General features: G+C 33.2%; 1 protein-coding gene and 1 long non-coding RNA gene across 2 annotated transcripts; both read left to right on the plus strand.

Moving 5' to 3' along the window:
- The first annotated feature begins 13,119 nt into the window (after positions 1–13,119).
- Positions 13,120–15,301, plus strand: LOC112420352 (uncharacterized). The gene is made up of 3 exons (XR_003010361.2): positions 13,120–13,399; positions 13,679–14,575; positions 14,695–15,301. It is a non-coding gene; the product is annotated as an uncharacterized lncRNA (long non-coding RNA).
- Positions 15,302–16,510: 1,209 nt separating this feature from the next.
- LOC25490822 (cytochrome P450 86A1) lies at positions 16,511–18,597 on the plus strand. The gene has a single exon (XM_024780040.2). It carries the CDS (start codon positions 16,606–16,608, stop codon positions 18,178–18,180), a length of 1,575 nt encoding a protein of 524 aa, XP_024635808.1. The 5' UTR covers positions 16,511–16,605; the 3' UTR covers positions 18,181–18,597.
- The last annotated feature ends 213 nt before the right edge of the window (positions 18,598–18,810 follow it).

The raw sequence follows: 18,810 nt of genomic DNA on the forward strand, positions 1-18,810 counted from the left end.
CAGATACACATGTTGCCTGCACACGAACTCCTTCGTTGAGCCCTAGTACCATCAACAATGTATGATGGTTTGAATTTTGGGTTTTTGGTTGTTTTTTAGGTCAAAAATCGGAACTATAGAAATGAGGGGAGAAATCTGATTCTTACTTATATATAGGCATGTTTTAAATTATATAATCTGAATCGTATTTTTTTTTGGCGCTTGAGTTATATAATCCGAAAAGATGTAAAATTGAAAAAACAGAGCGTGTATGAGGAGAGACTTGGAAGGCACAAAAGAAATTCTCTTAAAAAAATCACTGATTTTATATTATCAAAAAGTATAATCGCTTTTAAGACATTTTATTATTCTACCTTCTAATATTGAACATCTAAAAACATAAATTTTAAGTGGCCACTTTAAAATGGGTTCACTTTTAATTATTGGACCTAACCCCATTAGAGAGTGAGTGATAAGAACTTGGCTGGATAGAACAATATGATAATGTGTGGAAGAGAATGGGCAATAATATCATTTTCCTTGAGATTGAATCCTTCAGATTATTCGACTTTTAGGTTGAATACCGAATTTTCGAAAAATAATATAGCATTCTCCTTTTATCTTTTATCTTTATACTAGTAATGATCCAAGTATTAAAATCAAAAGTAATGATCCAAGTATTAGAGAGTTTGATAAGTTGATTTTTCTTAATTTTATGGTCAGGTAGTGTTGATTATTATGGCCATAATCCAACGCGAATTTCAACCCCTAGTACCATGAATTTGACCCTTAAAACATTTTTGATATTAACAATGTGGGATATATCAAAACTCCTTAATATACTTACTACCTAGTTACTTTACTTACCAACAAAGAAGTTGGTTTTCTTTCATAAATAAAAAAAAAAAAAAAAAAGTCAGTTTGATAAATTGATATGAAGGTTCCAATTATCGATTATTTGTCCCCTAAAAAAAATATTGATTATTACTCAATTAAATGCATTTACTACGATAATTTGATATGACAAATATATATTATGAGATCTTGTATAAATTTGTTAAATGAATACAAACAATAATGAAAGTCATATATATTGAACTTAACGTAGCCACCAATCATCACGATCTCTATCACTACGGATGGCACAAAAATCAAATGAAAGAACTTCTACTCCATGCTCAGTGATGGCTCTTTCTGGTCTCAATGATTCTCTACAAAGAGGACAAGTATGGTTCTTGAAACTAAGCCATTTATCTAAACAATGTTTGTGATACATATGATCACATCTCAATACACTAATCTCATCTCCTTCTTCTATTTTGCAGAGACACACAACACATTCCACATCTTCATTGGTGTGTTCATAATTGTATATATCGTACATTTCTCCTATTATTGGAAAATTAGAATCATGAAGTTTATAGAAGGGATAATATGTAAGAATATCTAATACCCATTTTAGATGAGTGTAAAATATAGTTAAGTAGTTCATGATCATGGTGATGGTCATGTTTTGGTAGAGAAATAGCCAATTTAGATTACAGGATTCTTGGCTATGCTCTATTATGTGCTTAGTAAGAAGTATGAACTTTGGGTGATATTTATAAACCTAAGGGTAGACTGTGAAAATATAAACAAAAATAGAATAAGGTCAAATACAGACAGCTTATTTAAAAAATGAAAGAACGTGCTTAGTTTTAAATGTCTTGTATAATGTTACTAAAAAAACTTTTGATATTTTAATTTGGAGTTGTATTTTTTTGATAATCTAGTATTATATTAATGTTATAATTTTTGGACAGCCTAAATAAATATTTTACTAAACAATTAATATGAACATGTTACATGTGATATTTTAATTAGAGTTTTTTTTTTTTAGGGAAAATTAGAGAGTTTTTGACTTGCAATAACTATAAATGTGAGTTTCAGTTGTTATTTGTCATTTCAGTGTATATAAAAAAATTATACTTCTACCAAAAAAAAAATATACTATAAATAGAAGAATATTTTTTTCACTAAATAGAACACCATAAACAGGGTTCGTCCTTTAAATTTGGATACCTTAGGCGAATCATGAGATGGTGCTCCTATAAAAAAAAATATTAACAAAAAATACATAAGGATAAAAGAATTGATCCGGAAGTTATTGCACATTTTCATTTGACATTGTGCAAAAAGAACACGAGTATGAATCTTTGAAATGTGAATCAAGTGAGTCTAAATGAGGATCCATGCTTCAAAATCTACACTCGACACTTGAAAATTTAGAATTATGCTCTTCCCCCTGCACTTGTCGCTCACGCCCTGCAGCCATCCCGAAAATGTTCTTACGTTAGTTAACTAACGCAAGTGTAAAATTATACGTTACTTAACTAAACACAGCGTAATTTAAGTCACACACGTGTAAAAACCGTTTTTTTACTCTTGCATGAGTTAACTCACGCTAATTTCCAATTTTCAAACGTGAAAGATGAATCACATGCATACATAGTTATACATACACAACCTAGATACATTAAACTATTATTATCATTCCAACACTTTGCTTATATTCAAGAATCACATGCATAAATAGTTTTGTTTTATTTTTTTGAAGAAGAAACATGCATAAATAGTTAATAATCATGCTCTTGGAATCTTGCCACGTGCCAAATTGTAGAAGACATAAAGATATTATGCTGCTTGCTACGTGTTGAAGCAATGACATAATTAGCTGCTTGCAATGACATAATATATGACGCAAACATTGCTTGCTGCTCCTGCTTTTGATTGCACAGATACATGTAGAATTCAAGCAGAAAGCTTATTGTGTAAACGAAAATCAGCGTGGGTTAACTCACGTAAATATAAAAACGGTTTTTACAGGTATGTGACTTAAGTTACGCTGCGTTAGTTAAGTAACGTAAGGATATTTTTAGGATGGCTGCAGGACGCGAGCGAAAAGTGCAGGGGGAAGAGCAGAATTCGAGAATTTATTAACTAAAGAGAACATGTTTTACACAATATATCACATATGGATCATAATTTAATGTTTATATTCATAAACCATTGTTACTTTCCCCATCTTATGAGTTTCTCACGCATCCTTTTTTTTTTTCTCCCAAAATACTTGTTTGAAGTCTATAATCCAAACATTGCACTAACAACTTTTATGGTCCACGACGCACATAAACATGTATAAATAGACGTGTTTGGTTAATTTTCTGAAAAAACACAACAAAGAGCTATGAAAAATATCCAGCGGATCTGAGCACCAAGAGATTGCTTTGAACTTGTCAGTTGGCAAGACATCAAGATCAGGCTAAAAAATACTTCTTGATACGCCTTGCCTTTAATCATTATTCAGCAGATCTGAGCACGAAGAGGTTGTTCTGAACTTGATCAAGTTGACCTGCCGATAGAAATATGTCAGCTCACAGATCGATTGGATCAAGTTCAAAAACACCTCTTGAAACACCTTCTCTTACATCATCCCTTATCCTATTATGTTGTTTTACACTATTGAATTATGTCGTTTACTTTTTCTTGTGTTATTCACCATGAAAAACTTCCAAAGATCAAGCTTAAACACAGTTTGGGTTTGGTATATATAATTCGAAACATTTGTGAAGTGTTCGACATATATAATCCAAACCATCTCAGACTGTTGACGGTCACGTTACAACAAAGGTTTGGACGGTTGTTGTGTGTTTAATGCATTTTGGTCATTTTAGACATTGTAAACATTTCCTTTGACCGTAATTACAGTCTAGGATAGGTTTATGATATCATTGCCTTGCATGCTTCAACATATTCATTCTTTCTTCAATTCTCATCCATTCTAACCTTTTCTTTCTCATTTTTAGTTCTAAGTGTTTCATGATATCATTGTCACTGTTGACCGTTTATAAGACTGTGAAATTGTTTTGCAGTTTTTGCAGAGATCGTACGCCATTTAGTTGACATCTTTGATATCAATCACACCACATTTTCTTGGTTTTATTACGTTTCGGATTGCACAATCCGTATTCCTACAATATGGTTCATATTACAAAATCCAAACAAATGTTGTTTTTCGGAGAGAAAAAAAAGGGCGCGTGAGAAAGTAATAGTAATAGTGTTAGAAAAATAATAGTCATACGAATGTGTGGAAGAGAATGGACAATACTATCATTCTCCTTTTATCCTTTTGTTTTTATACTAGTAATGATCCAAGTGGGATATGTCAAAATTCCTTAATATACTTAACAACAAAGAAGTTGTTTTGATAAATTGATATGAAAATTTTAATTATTGATTATTACTCCCCTAAAAAAATTAATGATTATTACTTAATTAAATGCATTTACTAGATAATTTGATATGACAAATATATATCATGAGATCTTGTATAAATTTGTTAATTGTATACAAACAATAATGAAAGTCATATATATTGAACTCAACGTAGCCACCAATCATCACGATCTCGATCACTACGAATGGCACAAAAATCAAATGAAAGAATTTCTGCTCCATGCTCAGTGATGGCTCTTTCTGGTCTCAATGATTCTCTACAAAGAGGACAAGTATGGTTCTTGAAACTAAACCATTTATCTAAACAATGTTTGTGATACATATGATCACATCTCAATACACTAATCTCATCTCCTTCTTCTATTTTGCAGAGACACACAACACATTCCACATCTTCATTGGTGTGTTCATAATTGTATATATCGTACATTTCTCCTATTATTGGAAAATTAGAATCATGAAGTTTATAGAAGGGATAATATGTAAGAATATCTAATACCCATTTTAGATGAGTGTAAAATATAGTTAAGTAGTTCATGATCATGGTGATGGTCATGTTTGGTTAGAGAAATAGCCAAATAGGATTATAGGATTCTTGGCTATACTCTGTATTTTGTGGTTAGTATACTAAGAAGTAGGAACTTTGAGTGATATTTATACACGAAAGGGTAGTAAGTAAGTAGACTGGAAATATAGACAAATATAGAGTAAGGTCAAATAGAGACAACTTATTTAAAAAATTAAAGAACGTGCTTAGTTTTAAATGTCTTGTGTGATGTTATTAAAAAAAATGACATTTTAAATTAGAGTTGTATTTGTTTGATAATGAAGTATTAATTAATGTTTTAATTTTTGGACAACCTAAATATATATTATTAAACAATTAATATGAACATGTTACATGTGATATTCTAATTAGAGAGATTTTGACTTGCGATAAACCATATGTTCTTTATGTAGAAACAAGACCAATAATTTACTACGTAAAAGAAACACATTAATAATATACTATAAGTAGCTCCCCTAAAAATATATATATCATAAATAGCTCACAAGTCTTAGTTCAACCGGTAAAAATGATAAAATTGTTGGAAATTGAGATTCAAACTCCAACTCCTTTATTTATAAGTGTGTGGGTGATCCTTTGAATTTGGATTATTCGAGGGAATCATGAGATGATGCTCCTATAAAAAAAATTAACAAAACATACACAAGGATAGGATAAAAGAAATTAACCGAGATTATTGTATATATATTTTTATTTGATATTGTGTAAAAAGAACATGAGTGTGGATCTTTGAAATGTAAATCAAGTGGTGCTAAACTATCCAAAGTCTACACTCAACACTTAAGAATTTAATAACTAAAGAGAGCATGTTTTACACAACAATAGCACACATGGATCGTAATTCGATGTTTATAAACCACTATTTATTTCTCACCCTATGAGTTTATCACGCACTCTATTTTTTCTTCTCAAAATACCCTTTGTTAGATTCTATAATCCACATAGTATTTTGGCTTATATAATTCGAAAACTTGTATTTCCTAGATTTACTTGACAACATTGACATATAATATTAAGAAAATATTATTGAAAATGTCAAAATTGAAACAAAGATGTAATGAGTCAAAAACGAATCAAAATCTCATTTTATTAATTGATCATATCTTTCATATATATAGTACATTTCATTAAAATTGAAGCTTATTACACAAAATTATTAAACATATGTTAAACCTCCACTGCAAGAAGATGGAGGGGGAAGAAGAAGAACATGGAGGGAGAAGAAGGCAGGGGTAAGGTTTGTTTCCTTTCTAGGGCGAAGTACTTTGATGGTCAACCTTATGCCCAAATAGATCAACCTTATACCCAAACAGATGGTGCAAATTTGCAGAGTAGTACCATGTTCGTTGACCCTTTGTACAATTTCTAAAGTGGAAGCACATTGTAAAAGAAAAGAAAAGGAGATAATGTGAGATGATGGTATGAGAATTTGTGAAGGATGGTGCATAGAGTGTAATGACCATTAATTACGGTCATAAAACATGGTAAAACTAGTCTGACTAGACAATTAAACTGATCTGACCAAAGAAAAATATATTCAATGAGTCCAGATTTTAAGATTTTGAACAATTTTTTGCACAAGTGTTAAGAACATTACGAAAATTTCATCTACAAAAAATTATCTCAAAATTTTATTTATGCGTCCAGATTTTTGTTACTTTTATTTTAAACTTTTGTCTTTTAAAAAAATTCATATTTAATTTATTTCATGTTAAAAAATTTCTAAATTTTAGTAAACGAACCTTTTCTAATGTTCTAAACTTGTATATAAAAAAAAAAATTGTTGAAAAATTTAAGAGTTTAAGGATAGTTACGAATTTTCCCATAATTTTTGTCAAAGCATATCGCTCTCCTTCATTCATTTTTATTCTTCCAAATCCATAAAATATTTCACCTACAAATTTTTTTAACACTTTGGCAAAAAATTGCAGGGACTAAAACTGAGTAATGTTCTTAACACTTTGGAAAAAAATTATTCAAAATCTTAAAAGTTTAAACACAATTAAGCAAATTTAGATTTAGTAGGGACTAAAACTGAGTGCTTAATTTTTTTACATGGACTAAAAACACTATTAAAATTAAGTAAGGACTAAACTTAAAAGGTTACAATTTTATAGAGACCAAAAACATATGATGTCATTTAACACATGGCAGCCATGTCACTTGAAATGTCCATGTGGCATGTCTGGGTCAATATTCTGTTAGCCAAGTCAGCACAGTTTGACGGCAAGGACCAAACTTACAAACGGAAAAAAAACGTCGAAGATGAAAAATTTAATAAAATTTAAATAGGGACCAATGTTGGAAGCTCGCTTATTTGTAGGGACCTTAAACATAAGTAACCCAATAAAATATTGATTATTACTCAATTAAATGCATTTACTATGATAATTTGATATGATAAATATATATCATGGAATCTTGTATAAATTTGTTAATTGTATACAAAGTTACAAACAATAATGAAAGTCATATATATTGAACTTAACGTAGCCACCAATCATCACGATCTCTATCACTACGGATGGCACAAAAATCAAATGAAAGAACTTCTACTCCATGCTCAGTGATGGCTCTTTCTGGTCTCAATGATTCTCTACAAAGAGGACAAGTATGGTTCTTGAAACTAAGCCATTTATCTAAACAATGTTTGTGATACATATGATCACATCTCAATACACTAATCTCATCTCCTTCTTCTATTTTGCAGAGACACACAACACATTCCACATCTTCATTGGTGTGTTCATAATTGTATATATCGTACATTTCTCCTATTATTGGAAAATTAGAATCATGAAGTTTATAGAAGGGATAATATGTAAGAATATCTAATACCCATTTTAGATGAGTGTAAAATATAGTTAAGTAGTTCATGATCATGGTGATGGTCATGTTTTGGTAGAGAAATAGCCAATAGCCAAATATGATTACTGGATTCTTGGCTTAAGCTATACTCAGTATTTTGTGCTTAGTAAGAAGTATGAACTTTGGATGATATTTATAAACGAAAGGGTAGACCGTAGAAATATAGACAAAAAAATAGAGTAAGGTCAAATATTGACATCTTATTTTATTTTAAAAATGAAAGAACGTGCTTAGTTTTGAATGTCTTGTGTGATGTTACTAAAAAAACTTTTACATTTTAAATTAGAGTTGTCTATTTTTGATAATCTAGTATTATATTAATGTTTTAATTTTTGGACAGCCTAAAAAAATTATACTAAAAATAGAAGAATACTTTTTTTGACAAAACAGAACACCATGAACATGAATGTATATAATACAAATGGTTGCCACGTTTTTTTTGTTGATATATCATGAAAGAGATAACGTATTAGAGAAATAAATAAAATACTAAAGAGGTTTCCTGGTTGCTACGTTTTTTTGTGGCTTTGTATATATTGGCGTTCTCGCAATTAAAGTGCATACCATCATATATATATATATATATATATAGATATATATATATATATATATATAGATATATATATATATATATATATATATATATATATAAAGTGGTTGATAATTTTTTGAAAAGGAAATCCTTCAAAAAAATTGAAAAGGAAAAAAAAAAAAAAAAAAAGGAGCATGTGGTTTGTCTGTGGGAGTATATGGAATAAAGATTTGAGATTTTTGCAAAATTATTTTACAAAAAAATTAAATTTGATTTTAAAAATACAACATCATTTTTTTTTCATTGTCACTTTCAACCAAAGACCAAATATGAGAGAATTTGAAATAATAGAAGCTAAATTAAAAAATTGTTGACATCCAAAAACTAAATTTTAAGATTAAAAAATTAAATAAATGACATTCAAACACTAACAAAATAGACCCAAGAGCGCTTAGATGAGATGAAACGGGTCTCTTCTAGCTTAACCAAGGTCCTGGGTTCGAATCAAGTTTTGGGAATGCAGCAGCGTTAAAACTCTTAAGGAGAACTTGCCGCCCATTTAGGTCCCACAATGCTCAAGGGATTAGTCTCCGCAGTTGCACGCGGAGGATACCCGGTTTACACCCAAAAAAACACTAACAAAATAGTTCATAATGTTGAGACTTTGTGTGAGAGCCTACAATGGGTTAGATCATTCTAATAAACTAATAGCAAGTTAGCAACTACACTAGTGATATTAACATCATATCTTCACTCAAAATATCTAATAAACATGCATTTTATTAACTCAGTATAACATATAAATATTTTGTCATTGTCATATTTCACCAAATATCAAAAGTGAATGAATTTGAAATAAAAGATATTGGATAAAAAAAATAGCATTAAATCGAATGACATCCAAAATCCTAAAATTTCAGATAAAATAATTAAGCAAATGACATTAAAAAAAGTTTCATCATAATGTTAGGACTTCAAGGGGGCCTAAATTAGGTTCGATAATCACATTAGACCAAGAGCAATCGTAAAAGTGAGATTGACATCACATCTTCATTCATATCTTTATTAAGACATTAGGTATATGGGTCATCACACTTGTATCTTTTTCACCATCTACTATTGCATTCAATGTGGAACTTTAACTCACAAATGACATATTAACATCCCTCCCTTAAGTGTTAGACTTTTTGCATCTATGATTTGGTAACATAGCCATATAAGATCAAAGAAGACATGACATAGAAAATAAGGTGGATCGGTGGTGATTTAATGCAGGAAGATTTTTGTTCATTCATTTCATGAGAATAGGAAGAAAAAAAATTAAAAAAAAAAAAAAGAAGAAGAAGATAAAAAATGAATTTGAACATGAGATAAATGATAAGAAAAAAAAAGTGTGTTCTTTGTCTCTAAGAGTATAAGGAATAAAACAAGTTGTTAGTTGTAACATCCAGTTTTCCCAACATAAAAATTTCATAAAAATAATCAGAGTATTCGCATAAACGGAATGTCACATTCTTTTCTTAAAATCTTAAACTGAATAAATAACTATTTATCCTTTAAAATTCAATAACAAAATCTTTAATACTTCGCAGCGGAATTTATTCAACAACTAAACAGTCTTTGGCACGAAGGCCTCTTCGTAAATGTCTCATAAAAATCCAATCTAAAAACATAGTCATAAATCTTCAAAAACAATACGTAAGGAATAGAAAAGCAATAACAAAGTTCTCATCCCGTTACGTATCAGAGCACCTAAGACACACGAGAGAGAAAGCTCACACGACATCAACTATTCTTGGTTACCTGCAAGTTACTCATACGAAGAGCAACATTTCCAAGCAGAAGGGGTAAGATTTCACAAAACAATAATATTAAGCATATAATTCAGTAATTATATTTAACAACCTAAAATCATCATAATATTCATCATAGACAATAATATATCATATATCACATCTTTAATAGTTCATATAAAGAATCACAGCTTCAACAACTTGGCAACTTAAACATCTTTGACTCGACAAATGCGACTCCAACTTGACTATGCAACTTAGACCTCTTATATGCATGTGGTACCAATCCAGGGCATCAAGCCCCCAACGTATTTGAGCGTAAATAGGCTCGCAGGGCATCAAGCCCTCAACTTATTTGAGCGTAAAAAGGCTCCCAGGGCATCAAGCCCTCAACATAATTGAGCAAAGGCTCCAGGGCATCAAGCCCCCAACAATGAAATGCTAATGCATGGACTCGACCTCTTAACATCTTAAATCGACAACCTCTTATATAATCCAATAATTTGGAACTTCATCATCTTAATCAACTTAGACCGACTCATGCAGCTTAGTTAAATAACAACAACAACACAACAGTATACATAAACAACATGACATAATAATATCAAATGCAAGTCAACAACGTCTCAATTATTCACATATAATTCAAGTAATGCATATACAATTATATCACAATATAACAACATCAAATAATAATCAACATCTTAAAACATCATATATACATATAACACTTCATCAATCATGGACAATATCGTATTCACAACATATACATTCATATACTAATTCATCAATCATAAACAACATCATACTCATAAACATATACATTCATATACTAATTCATCAATCATATTCAATTATTCACTGTGACCTACGTGCAGTAATTTGACTATAACTCAAGTTCTATAAATCCTTTTGAAGTTAAACACACGGCATTAGAAACCTAACATTCATACCAACAACTTTCGTGTTTACACCTAAGACCAATTCTGTATCAATCAATACCAATTTTCATTTCAAATTCGGACAAAGTTGTGCTGAAATTCATAAAAATTACACTAAATAAAAAAAATCACATTATTTTAAAAATTCTAACTAGCATGTATTTTGCCAAATTAGCAGAACATATATGTAATTTTCCATTATTAAACCCATTAAAGACCAAAAATAAAGGAATTTAAAAAGATGGAAATTGAGTATAAAATATACTCAAAAAAATGGTTGGCGACATGTCTAGTAAGGTTAGTAGCATTCCCAATTCTTCATAGCTACTGTAAATACTTGTAAAACATCCCTTAGATTATTACAAATAAGATAAGTTTTGTTACAAAACTATTTAACAATAGCATTATTGTCGTATGCTAGTTGCTAACTCCATGATTATAGGTCATTTTGTATTGAAAATGTGTTGTAACATCTCAAACGACTTTAAGCATTGTCGACTGACCCTACAAACCAACACTAGTCTTTCCAACGTGTTTTGTCCTCACTCGCTCGCTTACCGGAAAACTTCCTGATAGGTCACCCATCATAAGACTACTCCAAGTCAAGCACGCATAACTGTGGAGTTCTTATTGAATGGGCTACCAAAAAGAAGATGTATCTTGTTGATATAGGTAGTACCAAATAATTCTTATAAGCCTTCCTTCAACCATGTAGTCCCATACCTACACGACCTCAGGATCCCTCTCCTTCCGATGTGATTTGGTTCCTCTATAAGATGTCGGGAGCCGCTCATTGTCGTGCCTTGTGCACCGGCTATCACTCCCTTTCCCTCGTCAGCTGTGGGTGTTGCATGCCCACCAGCTTCCGCTTGGTTCGTCCCCGAACTACACCGTACTTGAAAAGGTCTGCTCTGATACCATTTGTAACATCCTAAACGACTTTATGCATTGTAGACTGACCCTACAAACCAACACGAGTCTTTCCAGCGTGTTTTGATCTCACTCGCACGCTTACCGGGAAACTTCCCAGTAGGGCACCCATCATAAGACTACTCCAAGTCAAGCACGCTTAATTGTTGAGTTCTTATGGAATGGGCTACCAAAAAGAAAATGCATCTTGTTGATATAGGTAGTACCAAACAATTCTTATAAACCTTCCTTCAACCATGTAGTCTCATACCTACATGGCCTCAGGATCCCTCTCATTCCAATGTGATTTGGTTCCTCTATAAGCTGTCGGGAGCTGCTCATTGTCGTGCCTTGTGCACCGGAGATCACTCCCATACCCTCGTCAACTGTGGGTGTTACATGATTTGTAACATCCCAGACGACTTTAACCATTGCCGACCGACCATACAAACCAACACGAGTCTTTTCAGCGTGTTTTGTCCTCACTCGCATGCTTACCAAAAAACTTCCCGATAGGTCACCAATCCAAAGACTACTCCAAGTCAAGCACGCTTAACTGTGGAGTTCTTATGGAATGGGCTACCAAAAAGAAGATGCATCTTGTTGATAAAGATAGTACCAAACAATTCTTATAAGTCTTCCTTCAACCATGTAGTCTCATTCTTATAATCCTTCCTTCAACCATATAGTACCAAACAATTCTTATAAGCCTTCCTCTAATTGTCCTGCTTTGTGCACCGGCGACCACTCCCCGCCCTCGTCAGCCTTGGGTGTTACATGCCCACCAGCTTTCGCTTGGTTCATCCCCGAACCACACCGTACTGGGAAAGGTCTGCTCTGATACCATTTGTAACATCTCATACGACTTTAAGCATTGTCGACTGACCCTACAAACCAACACGAGTCTTTTCAGCGTGTTTTGTCCTCACTCACACGCTTACACGCTTAACTGTGGAGTTCTTATGGAATGGGCTACCAAAAAGAAGATGCATCTTGTTGATATAGGTAGTACCAAAAAATTCTTATAAGCGTTCCTTCAACCATATAGTCCCATACCTACACGACCTCAGAATCCCTCTCATACCGGTGTGATTCGATTCCTCTAGAAGCTGTCGGGAGCCGCTTATAAAATAAATGAGTTGATTTTGTTTATGTAAAAAAAAAAGCATGAGAGAAATGCCTCACTTAAAGTCACTTAGCAAATAATGCTAAAATATTAAAAACAAACCTATAATGGTAGTCAGACCACCAAACATAAATTGATGTTCTTATTTAAGATATTTCTCATTCTCACCCTAAAAATACACTAATACCACCAACGACAGTTAATTGCTACTCGTTGCCAAGGGCAGTTAAATATCGCTCGTTAAATGATCATACAACAGTTAACTTCCCCTAAGTTCTGGTTTATTCCATAACAGCAGCAACAGTTTTGCCATAGTTTCAAAAGTAAAAGAAAAGTGTCTTTTCTCCCTTCGAGCAAGAATTTCTTCAACTTCAAGCAAATCAAGTTCAACTTCAACCTCAACTACAAGTAAGTGTTCAAAATCCTTTTGCATTGGTCTTTTTGTTTCAAATGTTAGATTTTATTTTTTTATTTAAAATTGTGAAATTGTAATTTTTCTTGGTAGTTATTGATCAAATACTTAGAAATAGGACTTTGAATATTAATTAGAGTAAGTTTGAGTGCAATGTGGTAGTTTAGAGATTGAAATAACACAATGAACTCATAATATATTTGTTGAACTCCAAGTGTTTGATAAAATGTCTCAATGAATTGTTGATTGATTTTTCATTGTTTTATGTTGTGTAGTTATGTTTGACATGCCAAAGAGGCAGAGACTTATCAAGGAGACGATGACCTCCAGTGCACATAGTGAGAGGCAGGTTGCAAACCCAATTACTAAAAGGGGATGCAGACGTAGGCGTGGCACATAGGGGATGTCCTGGACTGGTGCATCCCAGATATTGAACCCTACCCAAGCCTATGAGGAGGAGAAGTACTACCACGTTGTTGAGGAGCACTACGAGCAGCCTCAACAGCTTAAGGAGCCACACAATGAGGAGGAGCCTGAACATCATGGGGCACCAAAAGCTCCATATTAGGTTTTGTTACCATCAGTGGTGCCCTTATGACCACATTGTGAGATAGAATTGGCATAAGGAGACCAACAATTTCAATTTACATGTTGGGGAGATGATTGTCACAGTCGAAGATGTGACATGTACTCTTCTACACATCCCTATCATAGGGAAGCTGGTGAAACATAGCAATCAAAGTACTTAAGATCGAGTACGGTGTTGAGTCTGTGACGGCTTCGTTTGGTGTAACTGAGGAGGAGGTGATTGTTGAGACATGCTCACACTGGGGTGGCATTATCGGTATTCCCTGGCTGAGGAAGTTATACGAGAAGTACATTAGTTAGGCCAATGAGTTTGAGGGGCCAACAAATTATGAGGAGGAGGCGGAAAGAGATAACATACGGGATTGTTGCTTGAGGGCTTTATGTTGTACTTGGTCTGATGCACCATTTGCTCTGATAAGAGAAATAAACACATTAAAGTGGTATGTCTTGAAGGAATGCAGAGTTTGAGCAGGGTACATGAATGGTCATGGGGTGGGATGACACTAGCTAATCTCTACCACCGGCTTTCTGAGGCTACCGACCCTGGCAATGACTCCATCAGCGGATACTTGTGTCTACTTGAGGTAGTAATTTAACATGTTGTATATCGTATTATAAATGTGTTGATATAATTGTGTTTGTATATAGATGTGTTGATGTATATAAATGTAATGATGAAATATTTGTTTATTTTTATTTTTAGGCATGAGCTTTGGAGCACTTCACGAGATTATTTCCATAGGGCCCTAATTCAGATCATGTCCCACATTTCCTTTGTGCCAACCATTTTGTTCCAAAAACTGGTCTTATTTCACCGAGTCACTACCGATGCATCCTTAATCGCCTGGCTATGAAGGACGTCATATTTGACCCATCCGATATAACATTTGTTTCAAACAAACCGTTTGACTAAAAAATAATGTGCAAGTTTTCGGAAGAGAAAAAAAGGGGAAAAACATAAATAATGGATTGGCATAATCTATGAAGGAAAAGAGGGGATAAATGAGATTTTTCTCATGTGCTTTTGTCATCAGTTATTTTCTTCATACTTTTCCAGCTTTCCACTCCATAGAGCTATAACAAGCTAGTAAAGTCTTTCTGTTGATACTAATTTTTCTCACACGAAACACTACAAATTCATTTCAAGTTATTTCCAATTTTTTCAGCAAACCCATTTTCTCTTTCGGGTATACCTTCTCTAACTACTCTTTGTCTTACACTTTACACTTGTACTGTTCTTCGCAAGAATCAAATCAAAACAAAGGAGTTTGCCAAGTTTATTAATTGGTCATCAAAGAGGCTAAAGTAGTTAGTGGTTATGTGTGTACCTTTTTTTTTTTTTTACTTGCTTACACACATAGATATATTTGTTTTATTTTTTAAGTTTTATGGTTTGGTTAGGAATATAAATTAGGAATAATGATATAATTAGATGAGTAATGAAGGGTAACAAGAGTCATTATCATCATTTATATTATATGAAGTGTAACGTATACCCCTATTTTATTTATTTTTATACTTCAAAAACAATAACTTTAATTTATTTTGGAGAGGGATAACACTTTTTATTTCCTAGTGCCACATAAAAATTCAAATACTCTCGAAAATTAACAATAAATCTTTCATTTGCAAAATAAGTTTATTTTGTCTTGAACTAGTCTTCTATATTACATCATTAGTCCTTTGTCTTGAACAGTTTAAGAAACATCCATCATACCTATAAACGGACACTAGAATAATTAAAGTGAGTTGAGCTATAAAAAATAAAGATATATTATTGAAAAAAGTAATTAATATAATAAAAAATGACATGTAATTAATTTAGATAGAAAAATAATACTCCTTCCGTCCCATATTATAAGCAAAAAAAATAATCACACTTATTAAGAAAACTAAAACATAGTAGTTTGTAACATAGTTTTTTGTGTTATCTTTAAAATAAGTTTTATAGAAAGATGAAAAAACAATTTTCGGTGATAGTTGATTATAGAGAAAATAAAAAAGAGAACAAATTGAATGCACTTTGCGTTTAATTTTCCTATTAAAAATATGATATTTTGAAAAAACATAATTAAATATGATAAAAGTTTGACCTTTTTTGCTTATAATTTGGAACAAAGAAAAATAATTTATTTTTTTTTATAATTTAGGACGGAGGAGTACAAACTTACGAGATCCCCTAATAAAAAAACACTTATGAGATGGATAATAATTGTGTTGAAAATAACAAATGGATATCCCACAAGAAACTTGATTAGTCATTTCAAACAAAACAGTGTAATAGATTTTGTGTTTGACTTGTAGTCTGCAGAAACTAATGACTAAAAACAGAAATAGAAATAAAAAGTGCATGCATGGATGTCTTTACTTTGTTTAGTATCACACGTACCACTTCTAATCAACCAAACAGAGACTAATCAGACTATGTAAGGCCAAAAAATTCCCAACAACCTTTCCTAAATCCCATCCTATCCTCTCCATATATAAACATCAATCATCTCTCCTTAAACTTCAAACCAAAACCCAATTATATATATTGCTTAAAGTTCCCTACACAACACAAATTCACACAAACCTTACAACAATAATTATAGTACCATACACAGATTTCATTATGATGGTGGAAGTTGATACAAATACACTTCCTCTTTTTTTTACCCTTGCAGCTGCATTATTTGCATACTTATTATGGTTCCATTTACTTGCTCGAACCCTAACCGGTCCAAAAGTTTTTCCATTTTTCGGCAGCCTCCCGGTTCTCTTCATGAACCGGAACCGGGTTCACGATTGGATGACCTCAAACCTAAACCGAACCGGCGGTTCAAATACTTACCAAACATGCATCCTTCCTTTCCCATTCTTAGCCCGTAAACAAGGCTTCTACACAGTCACAAGTCACCCAAAAAACATTGAACATATCCTCCGAACCCGGTTCGATAATTACCCAAAAGGACCAACATGGCAAACCGCTTTCCATGATCTTTTAGGACACGGAATCTTCAACAGCGATGGTGACACGTGGCTGGTTCAACGTAAAACCGCTGCACTCGAATTCACAACTCGAACCCTTCGTCAAGCCATGGCTCGTTGGGTGAACCGAACCATAAAAAACCGGTTATGGTGCATTTTAGACAAAGCGGTAAAAGAAAAAGTTACCGTTGATTTACAAGACCTTCTTTTACGGTTAACTTTTGATAACATTTGTGGACTCACTTTTGGAAAAGATCCGGAGACTCTTTCTCCGGATCTTCCAGATAACCCCTTTTCTCTTTCTTTCGATTACGCCACTGAAGCTACATTGCAAAGACTACTTTACCCCGGATTCTTTTGGAGGATCCAGAAGCTTCTAGATTTTGGTGCTGAGAAAAAATTGAGAGAGAGTTTAAGTATTGTTGAAAATTATATGAATGACGCTGTTTCAGCTCGCGAGAAATCCCCATCCGATGATCTTTTATCGCGCTTTTTGAAGAAGCGCGACGGCAATGGAAAACCGTTTGACGCCGGGAAACTGAGACACATTGCATTGAATTTTGTTCTAGCAGGGAGAGATACTTCATCAGTGGCATTGAGCTGGTTTTTCTGGCTTGTCATGAATCATCCTAGCGTGGAGGAGAAGATTCTAGCAGAGTTAACGGCGGTTTTGGCTGAAACTCGCGGTGGTGATTCTCGCCGGTGGACGGAGGAAGCCGTGGATTTTGAGGAAGCAGAGAAGCTTGTTTATCTAAAAGCTGCATTGGCTGAGACACTAAGACTATATCCTTCGGTGCCGGAGGATTTCAAATATGCGGTCGACGACGATGTTTTACCAGACGGAACGGTGGTTCCGGCGGGTTCAACGGTGACATATTCGATATATTCAGTTGGAAGAATGAAGAGTGTATGGGGTGAAGATTGCATGGAATTTAAACCGGACCGGTGGTTATCGGTTCATGAAGGTCAAACCCGGTTTGAACCACCAAAAGATGGTTATAAGTTTGTGGCTTTTAATGCTGGACCGAGGACTTGTTTAGGGAAGGATTTGGCTTACCTTCAAATGAAATCTGTTGCTGCTGCTGTTTTGATTCGTTACCGGCTTTTACCGGTTCCCGGTCATAAGGTTCAACAAAAAATGTCTCTTACACTCTTTATGAAGTATGGGTTACGTGTGTTCTTGTGTCCACGTCAGCTTCAGCAACCCAACTCTGCATAGGAGAGGAATTTCTATTTCCCGGTCATCGTACTCGCATTTACCGATTTAGAGATATCGATGGTTTTCAGATCAAGATCGAAAAACTATCGATATTTTTAATGCGTAATTGTGGAAAATGTCTATGGCTGATCACTCATATGCTGTACAAAGGGTAGTGTGATCATTTCACCACTATAACCAATGTTAATTTGTTTGTGTTTCCTTGTTGTTATTAAATTATTATTTACTGTTGTTTTGGGGAGGGTGAGTTTGTTTACTGGTTGAGTCAAGGGTGGGTCAAAATTTAGTTTACAGTTTGTTTGTTGAACTAAAGTGTACTTTGTTGTTTATGTTACATACGAGGTCCAGTTCATAGGACTTTCATATTCATGTTGTTGTTCATCAATAATACATTCATCACACAAATTTATAGTTATATAACTTATGAGAATTTAATTTCATATATATCATGTGTAAATCAGTAAATATGTTTACACTATCAATCATAAACATTTCAAACCATCTCTATTCAAGTAGTGCATGAGTCATGTCTCAAAGCAAATCTTTTTCTCACAATCATTCATGCTATGCAAAGTAGCAGTCAGTTCTTAGTGTCATCATTCTAATATATGGCACGTGAGATGATCATGC

The sequence above is a fragment of the Medicago truncatula genome, chromosome 3, assembly GCF_003473485.1.
Source record: "Medicago truncatula cultivar Jemalong A17 chromosome 3, MtrunA17r5.0-ANR, whole genome shotgun sequence".
NCBI classification, from domain to species: domain Eukaryota; kingdom Viridiplantae; phylum Streptophyta; class Magnoliopsida; order Fabales; family Fabaceae; genus Medicago; species Medicago truncatula.